Source organism: Ovis aries, chromosome 16, assembly GCF_016772045.2.
Source record: "Ovis aries strain OAR_USU_Benz2616 breed Rambouillet chromosome 16, ARS-UI_Ramb_v3.0, whole genome shotgun sequence".
Taxonomy (NCBI): domain Eukaryota; kingdom Metazoa; phylum Chordata; class Mammalia; order Artiodactyla; family Bovidae; genus Ovis; species Ovis aries.
Genome location: NC_056069.1, coordinates 5,769,132 through 5,781,249, shown reverse-complemented (window position 1 = coordinate 5,781,249; position 12,118 = coordinate 5,769,132). Strand labels below are relative to the sequence as shown.

At 38.3% G+C, this 12,118-nt stretch overlaps 1 protein-coding gene across 1 annotated transcript in view; it reads right to left on the bottom strand.

Moving 5' to 3' along the window:
* The window catches only part of CPEB4 (cytoplasmic polyadenylation element binding protein 4), a 72,232-nt gene extending 60,806 nt beyond the window's left edge, over window positions 1–11,426 (bottom strand). Inside the window, exon 1 of the mRNA XM_060400575.1 lies at window positions 8,869–11,426. Within this exon, the coding sequence (XP_060256558.1) occupies window positions 8,869–9,993 (1,125 nt within the window). The 5' untranslated portion in view covers window positions 9,994–11,426. The remainder of the gene's footprint in view (window positions 1–8,868) is intronic.
* Window positions 11,427–12,118: the final 692 nt, after the last annotated feature.

Genomic DNA, 12,118 nt, shown 5'->3' with positions numbered 1-12,118 from the left:
TGGCGTAGAGAAAACTGGACAATCTCCTCCCGAGTATCAGGTCATCAGCTGATACTCTAGTGTTTCGTTGGATCTTTCTCCCTTTTCTTTGACAGACATGTGACCACCAGCACTCTTCTTGTCTGAGAAGGGAGATGTAGCCAATAGTGGCTTTTTTCGAGATTAGCATCAGGTTGGGCAGTAAAACAGGCTGGGCAGGTACAATAAAATTATGGGCCTTGCCTCAGTTTCTCACTGTCTTTTTAAAAAAAAACAACTAGAAGATATCTTTGTGTATTTTTAAGAAGGAAAAAAAGACTATCTTTTAGAAACACACACTAAACCATTTACAGATGAAATGATACAGTACGTAGGAAATGTTTCAAAATAACATGAAAGCAGGAAGAGAGGGTTAGGAAGATAGATCAAAGAGGACTGTCAAGGAGCTGATCATTGTTGGAAGCCAGGTGACATGTACATGGGATTTTGCTATATATTTTATTACTGAATATGTTTAAATGTTTCCATAGTAAGAAATTTAAAAGACTTGGGGGTCGGGGGAGAGACTTTACCCAAAGAAGAAACAAACAAAAAAACTAGTGGGTCACTAAATTTTCAAGCAGTGTTCAAGAAAATGAGAGCATCATCTGGGCTGATTCCCTAGTGCACTGAGTTTACTAAACAAAATTATAGTTCAGCTTATAAAATTCTTCTTTAAAGTTAAGCTCAAATTACCATATAACAGTTAAACAACAGTTTTCACATTTTAAGAATGTGTGTGATTTCCAACTTTTGAATTAATATTTCTAGTTGATGACCTTCTCTCTTATACCAGCAGAATCTTCTAGAAGCCAAATATTAGAAATACTTCATCTTATTTCAAAAAGATAAGACAAAGAAATGAGAAAATGAAGGATCAGGAAAGCTGAGTAGCTTACCTTAGGTCACAGAGCTAGCAAGTGGCACAGCCATAGCTGAAACTCAGATCTGACTTCCATACAATAATTAATAGCTTTTTCTGAGTAGCAATGTTCTTACATCAACTTTGTTTGGTTCTTTTTAAAGTTCTTATAGACAGTAAGGCTACAGCAACTATTTTACTGACCAGCAGCAGATGCATTCCTCGAAAACATCTGGAAGAACTATTATTAAAAGTATGTTGTATAATGGGGCTACCTTGGTGGCTCAGACAGTAAAGAATCCACCTGCAATGTGGGAGACCTGGGTTCAATCCCTGGGTTGGGAAGATCCCCTTGAGGAGGGCACGGCAACCCATTCCAGTATTGTTGTCTGGAGAACTCCCATGGACAGAGGAGCCTGGCAGGCTACAGTCCATGGGTCACAAAAGAGTTGGACACGACAGAGAGACTAAGCACAGCACAGCACATGCTGCATAATATTTAAATATAAACATGGCTTTAAAATGTATAATACTGAGGGATTAACTATAACTCATTACAGATCTGCAAGAAAACAATGATTGGGATACGTGTGTGTGTGTGTTAGTCATTCAGTCATGTCTGACTCTTTGCAACCCCAAGGACTGTAGCCCACCAGGTTTCTCTGTCCATGGGATTCTTCAAGGAAGAATACTGGAGTGGGTTGCCATGCCCTCCTCCAAGGGATCTCCCAACCCAGGGGTCAAACCTAGGTCTTCTGCATCGCAGGTGGTTTCTTTACTGACTGAGCCACCAGGAAAGCCTGATTGGGATATACCTGGCAACTATTCAGCAAACAGTAACTACCCAATCTAAATATTCTACAATATGAAAAATACATGTTTAGCTTAAGACTTAAAAAATTCAGTTTACAAACATGAGAGAGGACCTGTAAGTGGTCCTTGACATATAATGAGACCTGAATTCTGTGACTCACTGGTTAAAGTTTGCCTTTTGTGGTACCATTTTGTCACAGAATTTTTAAAAAGCACATGTGTATGTGTATATTTATAAATGTAACCATTAATAAAATATTTTAAAATGTCATTTATACATTGTTTCTGTTATACCTAACGCTTAACCTGTTAGTTTTCCTTAAAGTTTAAACAACTCATGGATTAAGATGAAATATAACTATTGGGCTAGTTGTTAACATTTTTATAATGAGATTGAAGGCAGGAGGAGAAGGGGACGACAGAGGATGAGATGGTTGGATGGCATCACCGACTCGATGGACATGGGTTTGGGTGGACTCCGGGAGTTGGTGATGGACAGGGAGGCCTGGTGTGCTGCAGTTCACGGGGTCGCAAAGAGTCAGAGACAACTGAGCGACTGAACTGAACTGAAGGATTAGAACAGATCAGAAATAATTACAAATCAAATCAAAACCATTTTTATGAGATATCCAGACCTGTGCCTAGCTCATAACATAGAAAGTTCTCAATAAATGTGTTATATTCGCTCAGCTGCATCCAACACTTTGTGACCCCATGGGCTATACACTCCGTGGAATTTTCCAGGCCAGAATACTGGAGTGGATAGCCTTTCCCTCCTCTAAGATATTTTCCCAGCCCAGGGATTAAACCCAGGTCTCCCACATCGCAGGCAGATTCTTCACCAGCTGAGCCACCAGGGAAGCCCATTATACAAATTAATTAAAATATATATTAAAAAAAACTTAATTCCAGGATAAAAGTTAAAACATATCCAATTAAATCTCTGATACCTTTCCTGTCCCTTAACCAACCCCATCAAAGTACAGTCTCCTTTAACGTATACAAAAACAATCAAATGTTGTAAATTTCTTAAAAATAGGCAAAATCTTTTAGGCTACTGAAAAATGCAGACTGCTATTGCTAATAAAAGTTTAGGTATATAAACAATTTAAATTCTTCAAGGAAACTGATAATTCTGCTAAATGTTTTATCTGTCCTGGGTTGCACCTAGCTTATTTAAAATGAGTATTCTGATGAAATTTCCTGACAGTTCAGTAGTTAGGACTCTTCCCTTCCACTGTAGGAGGCATGGTTCGATCCCTGGTCAGGGAACGAAGTTCTTGCATGCCAGGTGGCATGGCCAAAAAGAAAAAGAAAAAAAAAAAGACGATTCTGAGAAGTGTAGAATATATGATAAGATACAACATTAAGAACTGCTCAAAAATCTGTCACAGATACCAAAGCTTTTTGTGATTACTTTAATTTCAAGATTGTACTCAATATTAAAGATTTTAATTTTATTTTAAATTAAACAAGAAAATCTAAGCTACTTAATATGGCCACATAAAGTACCTCACAATAACCCTTCACTTATAGGTACTAATATCTTGATGAGGTACTATCTTCTCAAATTTAAGTGACTTGTTCAAGGTCAAGCTAAATAGAGATCAGAGTCAAATTTAAGTCTGTTTGGATCCAGGACCTGTGCTTCAGTATACTGTATTTTTGGCCTCACACAATGGCCTTTCTCAGTAATTATCCAAGTATCATTTTCAAATACTGATTAAAAATAGGATCTATATCTATATACTTCCATATACTAAGAATTTTCTTAAAAAAAAGTTGAAAGTTGAACTCCTTCTAATATTATAAAGTATATTATAAACTCCTTCTAAAAAATTATATATTACTATAAATTTATCATGGCAAAAATACACTTTAATTTCTGCAAGAACGATTTTCTTTGAACAATATAAAATGACTTCTGTCAGGAAAAATGAAAATGAATGCTCATGTTACAAGCTCCCTGAGAAATGCATTATATATATTATCTATGTTGGGACCAAAAACTAAAGTACAATGTAGTGCTGAAAAAAATGTGATAATGGTACTTCAAGCTTATTTTCCTCATAGCTAGAGAGAAAAGTCATACGGAAAATAAATTTAGACTGCAAAATTCAAAACAGGCATATGTTAACTTTAAGCCTACTTTTCCATTTCTTTCTTATGAATACCAACAAAAACTATTCTCAAAAGCATAAACTCATAAACTAACAGCATCTTTCCAATTGCAACTAGCAACACAACCACATTCACTAGGCTTGAAATAAACAGGCATTTCCTGAAAGATGTTGAACAGTATGTTGATCATATTCCATGGTTTTTCTGAAGACATAACAGAAAATAAAAATTTTCAAAACTACCCTGCCCAAGTTTTGATTTCATCATAAAAGCAATTAAACCTAGTTAAAAGGCTTTCTATAAAAAGAAGTAAAATTGCATCTGATAGATTTTTCCCAAAGTTTCCCCAATATATCAATTCTGCTGGAGCCAGAACCATCCAACCGATGCTTTACAGTTAAAAATAATGAGTTTCCCCTCTTCTAATATAAATAAATATAATAAGTCAAAGAAAATGTTTCCTATGCAAAGATCTCTCTTGGGACTACATGAAAAAAAAATGTAATAAAGTTGCACTTTAGATAATTTTAATAATTCACCATGACTTTTGGACAAAGCAATGCAGTAACTTTCTGTTTTCCAATATAAGATGCCATGTAGAATTTTGTAGATCAATAAACTGACAACACAAGGAGAGTTATTAAAGTGACATGAATTATTTTGCCTGGTTAAGACAACTTAACAAATCCATGGTGACCAAAGCAAATGGACTCTAAATCCTAAAATGTTTCCCTAACTATCCAGTTTTAAGATCATCTTTGCGACAGATTTTGTCTCCCCTCTTCTGTTTTGTTTTCTTTTTCTTTTTTGGCCTACTTCTTGGTTCTTAGCTAACAGAGATGGGGGCGTAACTGAGCTGAATATAACAGAATACTAGAATCTATAGCACACAATTCTCATTTACTTCCTGTAAGGACAGAATATCTAGGCACCCCTCCAAAAAAGTGCTATATTCAAATATAACTATTGGCAGATGCCCCAATACATTATTTGGTTTGGACATCAGGATTACATGATGTGTTCAGGAGGACAGGTAGGATTCTTTTCCTCTTGAAGTAAGGGTCAAATCATGCCTTTACTCACAAGATATGGACCTTGTTTTTTCATTTTGAAATTAAGACAATAAAACTAAACCTCATAGGGTTGAAAAATCCTATATAGGAAGTGAGATAACCTCAGTGTCTGATATCTAGCATGTACTAAAAACAAACAAAAAAAAACGTTGATTTGAGGGCTATTATCTAAGTTTAATCTTTTGAAGTTGACAAATATATTCTACTACTTTCCACTTTCAAAACTTTATAATTAGCTTTTGATCATCAGTTATCAATTATTCACTGTAAAAATTTTCTTCTTACCTACACACTTCTGGCAGGCATTTCTTACTCCCACCCCCCAATTCCTCATCTGCATCATGTCTATGTGAAAAGATACTGTAGTATAATGGTTAAAAGCCTAATCTCATGTGTGAATAGTAATAATAACAATAATATTTACTTCATAGGATTATTGAGTGAAATGAATTAATACATGTAAAAACATTATCATAAGTATGCAATTATTAAATATACATTAGTTATCTGAAAACTGGATTTGAGGCATGTTATCTGAATTCACGTAATGAGAATTCAGCGGCACATATACTAATACAAAGAAAATGCTAAGATATAATGCCTGTCATATCACTTATTTAGAAGATAATTCAATATTTTCAATCTTTGCTCCTGGTTTCATAAACATGGATAAAAGAGAAGATTAAGACTGGCCCCAAAAAATTAATTTAAAATGTCATAATGAATTTTAATTCACTGTATGTGCCCAAACCTCTATTAAACAAATGTAAAAACCACTCTGATTCACTTCAAACTAAAATAAACATTGCCCAGTATTAGTTACATTTCAGGTAAGTTATTTCCTTTTAATATAATAATTAATATAGTAATTTAATTAATATAATAATTAAAACATGCTAGACTTTGAATACCAATATTATAATATAACCATGTAAATTCTATCCTGTAATTTCTGAGGTAAATTTTAAGATCTCTCTATAACAACTGAGGAATTCTTTTTAATAGCGACTGAAATTGAATTACTAATGTCTAAAACATCTTTCCTAAAATTATTAGTTTAAGTTAATAAAATTAAATAAGATAGCAGTGTTTAGAAAAAAGTATGGACTGTGATTGCAGCAGTTTAAATTTCACAGTAGCTTGCTTTAGGATCATAAGGAACTTAGAAATCACCTAGGTCACCCCCCATGCCAATTTTATGAAGAAATTGAGGCCCCCAGATGCTATGACTTTGATAGGGCAAAGACCGCAAACTAGGTATCTGAGCTCCCAGTCAAATAAATGTTCCTTCAAATGTTTTCATATCAAATTTAACCAAGTAATCCATATCAACTCAAAATGGCGTTTTTTTTGGCCAAAAATTTTTTCTAAAGAATAATTCTTTAAACACACACACATACACACCTCTGCACTCATTTAAGTAAGCACCAAGGTACTCAGTTTACTAATTTCTTATATTTTCAAAACTCAATTAGGAATTTTTTCATATCACTTATATTTATTGTGACTTTCAAATCACTGTTCTCTCAGCTCCCCACCTCCCAACCTCTCTCTCTTCTCTTCTCTCACACACAGAAATACACACATTCTCCTAAAAATGGTGGGGATGGTAAACAGAAATCTACAACTGAGTTTCTAATCCTACCATATTTGAACCAGGTATATTGACTCTTCTTTTTTCCACCCTCAGCATAGCAGACAACAATTCTAAGGGAAGAGCTGGTTTCTAACAATATCTTTTAGTATCAATCTTAGTCTACTACATTATTATTTCATACATCAGCTTAATCTCTTAAGAAATTATCTGACTGAAAAAATTTCACGTTAAACACATCTCATCAGCCCCATAAAAATATTAATAATGTGCATATACATATAATTTAGTCACTTTCTGAAATTAATTTCTCAAAGCAAATCTGTATCAAAAGTCAGTAAACTGAGAATGGAAAACAAACCATGCAGTCACATAAATCCATTCCGTCACTTGATTAGTAGCAAAATAAAAAGGAAAAGTATTTTCAATTGTGAGCTAACCTTAACCCAGTTAAAATGTCGAGAATGCCATCTTGGATTTTTTTTTAATTTGGAATATATGAATAATTTTCAAAAGTTACCTTTGCATTAAACTTCCCTTAAATTTATGTTCAAAAGACTATCAAAACCAACTTTTTAAAAACAGACTTCATGAATAGCAAAACTTCAATAGATGCTAAGAATAATTTTATTGTTGTTTTTTATGTTACTGTGTTTTTAAAAGAAATTTGGAGGAACAAGCTATTTCAGGTTATTGTGTGTCTAGTTACAGATTTTTTCTAGTTGTCCTGTTTCCTGATTTTAGGAAGACAAAACCTCTGTAAGCTTTATCTTAAAAATAAATAAATAAAATAAAAACAGACTTCATGGAATTGCCAATGTATTAAACAGCCTTTTACCTGATCACTAAAGCTTGAAAATTGCTCTCTTCAGTTTGAGTAAAAACCCTTTCTAAAAACAAAAGCCAACATCTTTTTGCAACCTGGGCAAAAAAAATATTTAAAAAAATTCAAAACCAGATTTCACCAAATATTTTTATACATCCTAACTATTATACCTGTTAGATTTTGATATATCCTAACTATTATATCCTTAGATAATGGATATTTAATTCCTGGGAATGACACAGGGTTCTCTTAGCAAACTTCCCTCCCTCTGAGCAAATTATTAATTAAAACAAATAATTCCATTTGTGCTGACATCACATCTGGATACAGTATCACTATTTTGAAATCTGTTTAGCCTTTAGAAAGATCTCTAAAATAACTTTTTAGATATAGCACAGTATGTTTTAATCTTTGCTTTTTAGCCTAGAGTTTGTACATCAGCTGTGTGCTCTTGGGCAAGTTATTATATCTTGCTGATGCTCATGATTTTCTCATCTCTAAAACGGGGGTGATAATAGAACTTACCTTGTGGGGTTCACTGTGAGGACTGATTCAGTGTTAGCTTATAACCCATATAAATTTCCTAAACACTTATAAATGACCATACCCCCAAAGGAAACAAATTTAGTAGGGCATCTGATGCTCAATTAACTCTGAAATTCCCTTTATATTATATCTATCAACTAGACTGGCTGTTCCTTAATTCAAAAACATCAAACAATGTGATGTTGGAGAATAAGAATACACTGATGGCAAAAAAGACAAGTAATCTTTGTCTGGACCTATTTTTAGGAATGGTTTAATTATCTACACCCCTAGTGTTAACACTGGGAAATAAACAAATGGGTGAAAAGGCATCATAAGAGTCACTCTGAGACCAACAGTTTCATAGTATTCAAAAATAATTGGGGATCAAGAAAATATCTACATCATTTCTCTAGCAGTCCTTATTGACACAAGGCAAGCCAGAATTTGCAAAAAGGTTTACTAGGAATTTCCAAATTGATAACTGCAAACTCTTCAGACTGCATGGTTCAGAGAGGTTTCAGGTTTAAAATATGATCAGGGAGAAAACTATATTTCAGTAGTTGGTTTTCAGCGAATCATTACCTTACAGTGGTGAAAAACAAATTTGGGAGGGTATATAGTTATACGTATGGGCAGAAAATGCTAATCAGTTTCCATAATGAAATATATTTATATCTACATTATTTATTCTCACCTAAGTAAGTAGGGAAAAACCTACCACGATTTTCTTGTCAGGCTAGAAAGGTACTGCAGTTAATAATCATGACATCACTAGCTACCTGGTATTCACAATTATGCTAATTTATATGGTTATCTATGGAAAGATAACAATTAGAAAATTACAAAAAAAGAACAGCTGAATATTTTATTCCGAATTACACTGCTCTCCTGCCAAAATAATGTCTTAACAATGAACTCTTTTTCCAAGAGCTCTGATGTGAATACAGACAATTCAAACTCTCTTAGTTACATAGATATTACACCATGCCGTTTCCTTATTTCACCTTAATCTATTAATGGAACATAATCTTACCGGAAAAGGAAAAATGTTGTCAGCCCTGTTCAAGCTATCTTCCATCCAGGATTTAGGAGCAAAGGCAGAGCTGGGGCGAGCATACTTCTGGAGCTGAATATGATTGCTTGCAAAATTTTTCTTCAAAGGCGAGATGGAGTTCAGGGGCGTTATTCCTCCATTCAGCCCCCTACGGTGATCTCGGCCTTGGGAACCTCCCCAGCCACCATATCCACCACCTCCTGGGCTCCAGGAAGAAGACGGTGTAGGAGAGGGACTCTGGTAGCTGCTCCACGGAGAAGGGGGCTTGTTAAGATTATTCGCCAAATGAGGCAGCTGGTTAAAAGCAGCATTTCTATGTGTGAAAGGTGGGGGATGGGGACTGGCAGGAGACCTCCTTTGCTGCTGATGCTGGCTGTGATGATGTTGGAAATGAGGGTGATGAGGGTGGTGCTGTGAGAGAGGCCCAATCTGAGGAGAGAAGCTGCCTCCGAAGCCAGGGCTGACATGATGGGGGAAATTTTGAAACAACAGAGCACCGTTATTAGCCGAAGCAGCCGGGACCCCTCCCTGGTGAAAGAAACTTGCATCTTCATTGATGATTGTAGAGGAGGAAGGCGCTATCGCTGCTGACCAGTTACTGAAACCAGTGAGAGACGATGCGCTTGATGTCAAGGGTTGGGTAGAAGTACCTAGCCCCGTGGCTTCTTGATAATCAAACCCTGTCAACACTGGTGATTCAATTCTTATTTTCTCCTTCCCATTGCCATTTTCTGAAGAATTGTCCCCTTGATTTTCTTCAGATTTAGTCTTCTCAGTTTCAGGCAATATTCCAGCTTCCTGACCTGGACTGGGGGAGAGCTGCTGCTTTTCCAAAGGATCTTGCGGTTCCTGTTGCTGACTTTTTGCTTTTTCTGATCCCAAGATCTCATCCTGAATGTTATGGGTAGCCGGAGCAGGAAAGAGCCAAGCTGACCCGGCACTGCTGCCATTGGCAGCTGTGTTATTATTTATAAAAGCAGCAGGGCTGGGGGTGGCATTTTGGTGATGGTGTGGAGGCTGCAGATGTGGATGGAATCTGACTGGAAAAGCAGATTTATTCCCAGTATTGCTTTGCACTAGCACTCCAAACCCGTAATCCCCCATTTATTATTTTTAGGCTCAGAATCTTAAGATAAAAAACAACCTGGTATCTCAAGCCTTTGTATCCTCTACTCCAAATGTAAGTTGCTTGTTTGAAACGTCTTATTTTTAGCTAGCTCAAAGATGCAGCTTATCACCCTAAATAGTTCAGATTTGGAATTCTGGTCTCTGAAAGAAAAAAAAAAACTTAAAAAAAAAAAAAAAGCAATCTTAAAACACTGACATGAATCCAACTAGGCTTATTTCTAGGAGGGAATAAAAACGAAGAGGGCAAAAATCAAGTCTTTGGTTAGTAAAATAGGCGCTTTCTTTTTCCAAAGGAAAACGTACATGAATGACAAAAACACAGCTTCTCAAGCATCTATGGATGTAGAAGAATAAGCATTGCGAGGAGTAAAAATATATATATATATAATTTAACAATCACATATGGTCTTCTTCAGCAGTTTAGATTCACTCACATAAAAATTAGAATAGGGCTAAGAGGAGAATAGGTTCTTTTCTTGGCAGCTTGGTTAAAAAAATCAGGAATAATTTAAGAACATTATATATTATATATTTATATATAGATAGATTATATTAGGTTATCTGGGGTGGGGGGCAAATTCCTGGTTGCGGGAGAGGAAATCAGCATTGACTAATGGAAAGATGATTGCAGGGAGGTTTCTGCTCTTCCTGATCCTGTTTCTGCTCTTTCACGGGGTGCAGTTTTGGCCTCTGGGGCTGTTCCTGAAGCTCTGGGTGCAGATCTTGCTGCGGTCGCTGTTCCTGGGCTCCCCCTGGCCTTCTCTCCCCCATGAAATGGTTTGGAAACACACCCGTTTCTCCCTCGTGGGGGTGTCGCGATCAGGATGGATTAGGGAGACTCGACGAGGACGAGCTGGCGGCCCGGGGGTGCGGGGACCAAGGGGGCGACCTGGAAGGTCCTGCGGTTTCGGCCTCTTCCCCTCTCTGCGGCTCCGGGGTTTTTTTCCCTCATGGGACCCAGGAGCGGTTTGTTCAGTTCTCTCAGTTCGATTCTCCGCGGGGGAGGGGGGGGTGGGGGGATGGGGCTTGGGGGGTGCGGGGGGGGAGGGAGAGGGAAAAAAGAAAACCCCACTAGCTTAGTTGTTCTAAAAAAGAAGGTCCTCCCCCCTTTGCTCTCTCTCTTTTTGCCCCCAGATTTTTTTTTTAACTATAATTTAGAAGGCTTTTGTTTCTCCTCACGGTTGCTGGGCCGTCGTCGTCGCCGCCGCTTTACCCCGGTCCCGCAGTCCCCGCCGTCGTAGTTGCGAACTCCGCCTGGCTCTTCTTCTCTCCTTCTTCCTCCTCTTCCTCTTCTGCTGTCGCCTCCGCCGCCGCTGCTGCTGCCGCTGCCGCCGCCGCCGCCGCCTCCCGGTGCCCGGGTCCAGCAGCCGCGGCTGAGTCCTTCTCCTCAGGACCTAGCCGAGTGAAATGACAACCAGCTGGAAAGACCGAGAGACACTTCCGGTTCGAGAAGGGAGGGGTGGGTTAGGCCAGACACCCCGCCCACCTGCCTAAAGGCCAATAAGCTGCTAGAATTCAGATAAGGCCACGCCCACAACCCAGGTGCCCTCCCAGGAAGGTCGAAAAGTTACGTCGAGAGACGCCCCTTCCGTCTGTGCCTCGCCCAGTGAGGCCTGGAGCCTGGAACTCGCTCTACTACCCAGAGGGAACCCAGCGAGTCGCCATCTTTAGTGTGGGCAAAGGACTACTGCGCTGTTTATTTCGCTTAACCACGCTCTGCAGGAGGAGCGTACAGGGGCGCGCGGAAGAAAACGGATTTTCCTAGCACTGTGGAAAAGAGTCCAGGAGTAGGAGATTGGATTGGCTACCCATGAAACCGCGGATGATCGGGAGGACTGCCCAGAGTAAACGTGGTTCCCCAGGCATCTCGTGCTTTGGCTCGAGCTCCGCCCCGGAGGGATCTGGAAGAGGAGGCGGGTTTTACCAGCTGCTGTAAGGTGTCTAGAATTGCGTATGTGCTTGTCCTGAAAGTGGATCTTACGCGGGACTCTCCCTTCACCTTCCATCCCCCAACCCCCACTCCTCCTGCTTGGTTTAGGCTCCCGTCCGGTGCAGTGTTTCAGGCACAAAGATACAGCTGCGGCGTCCGTGGCCAAGCCCT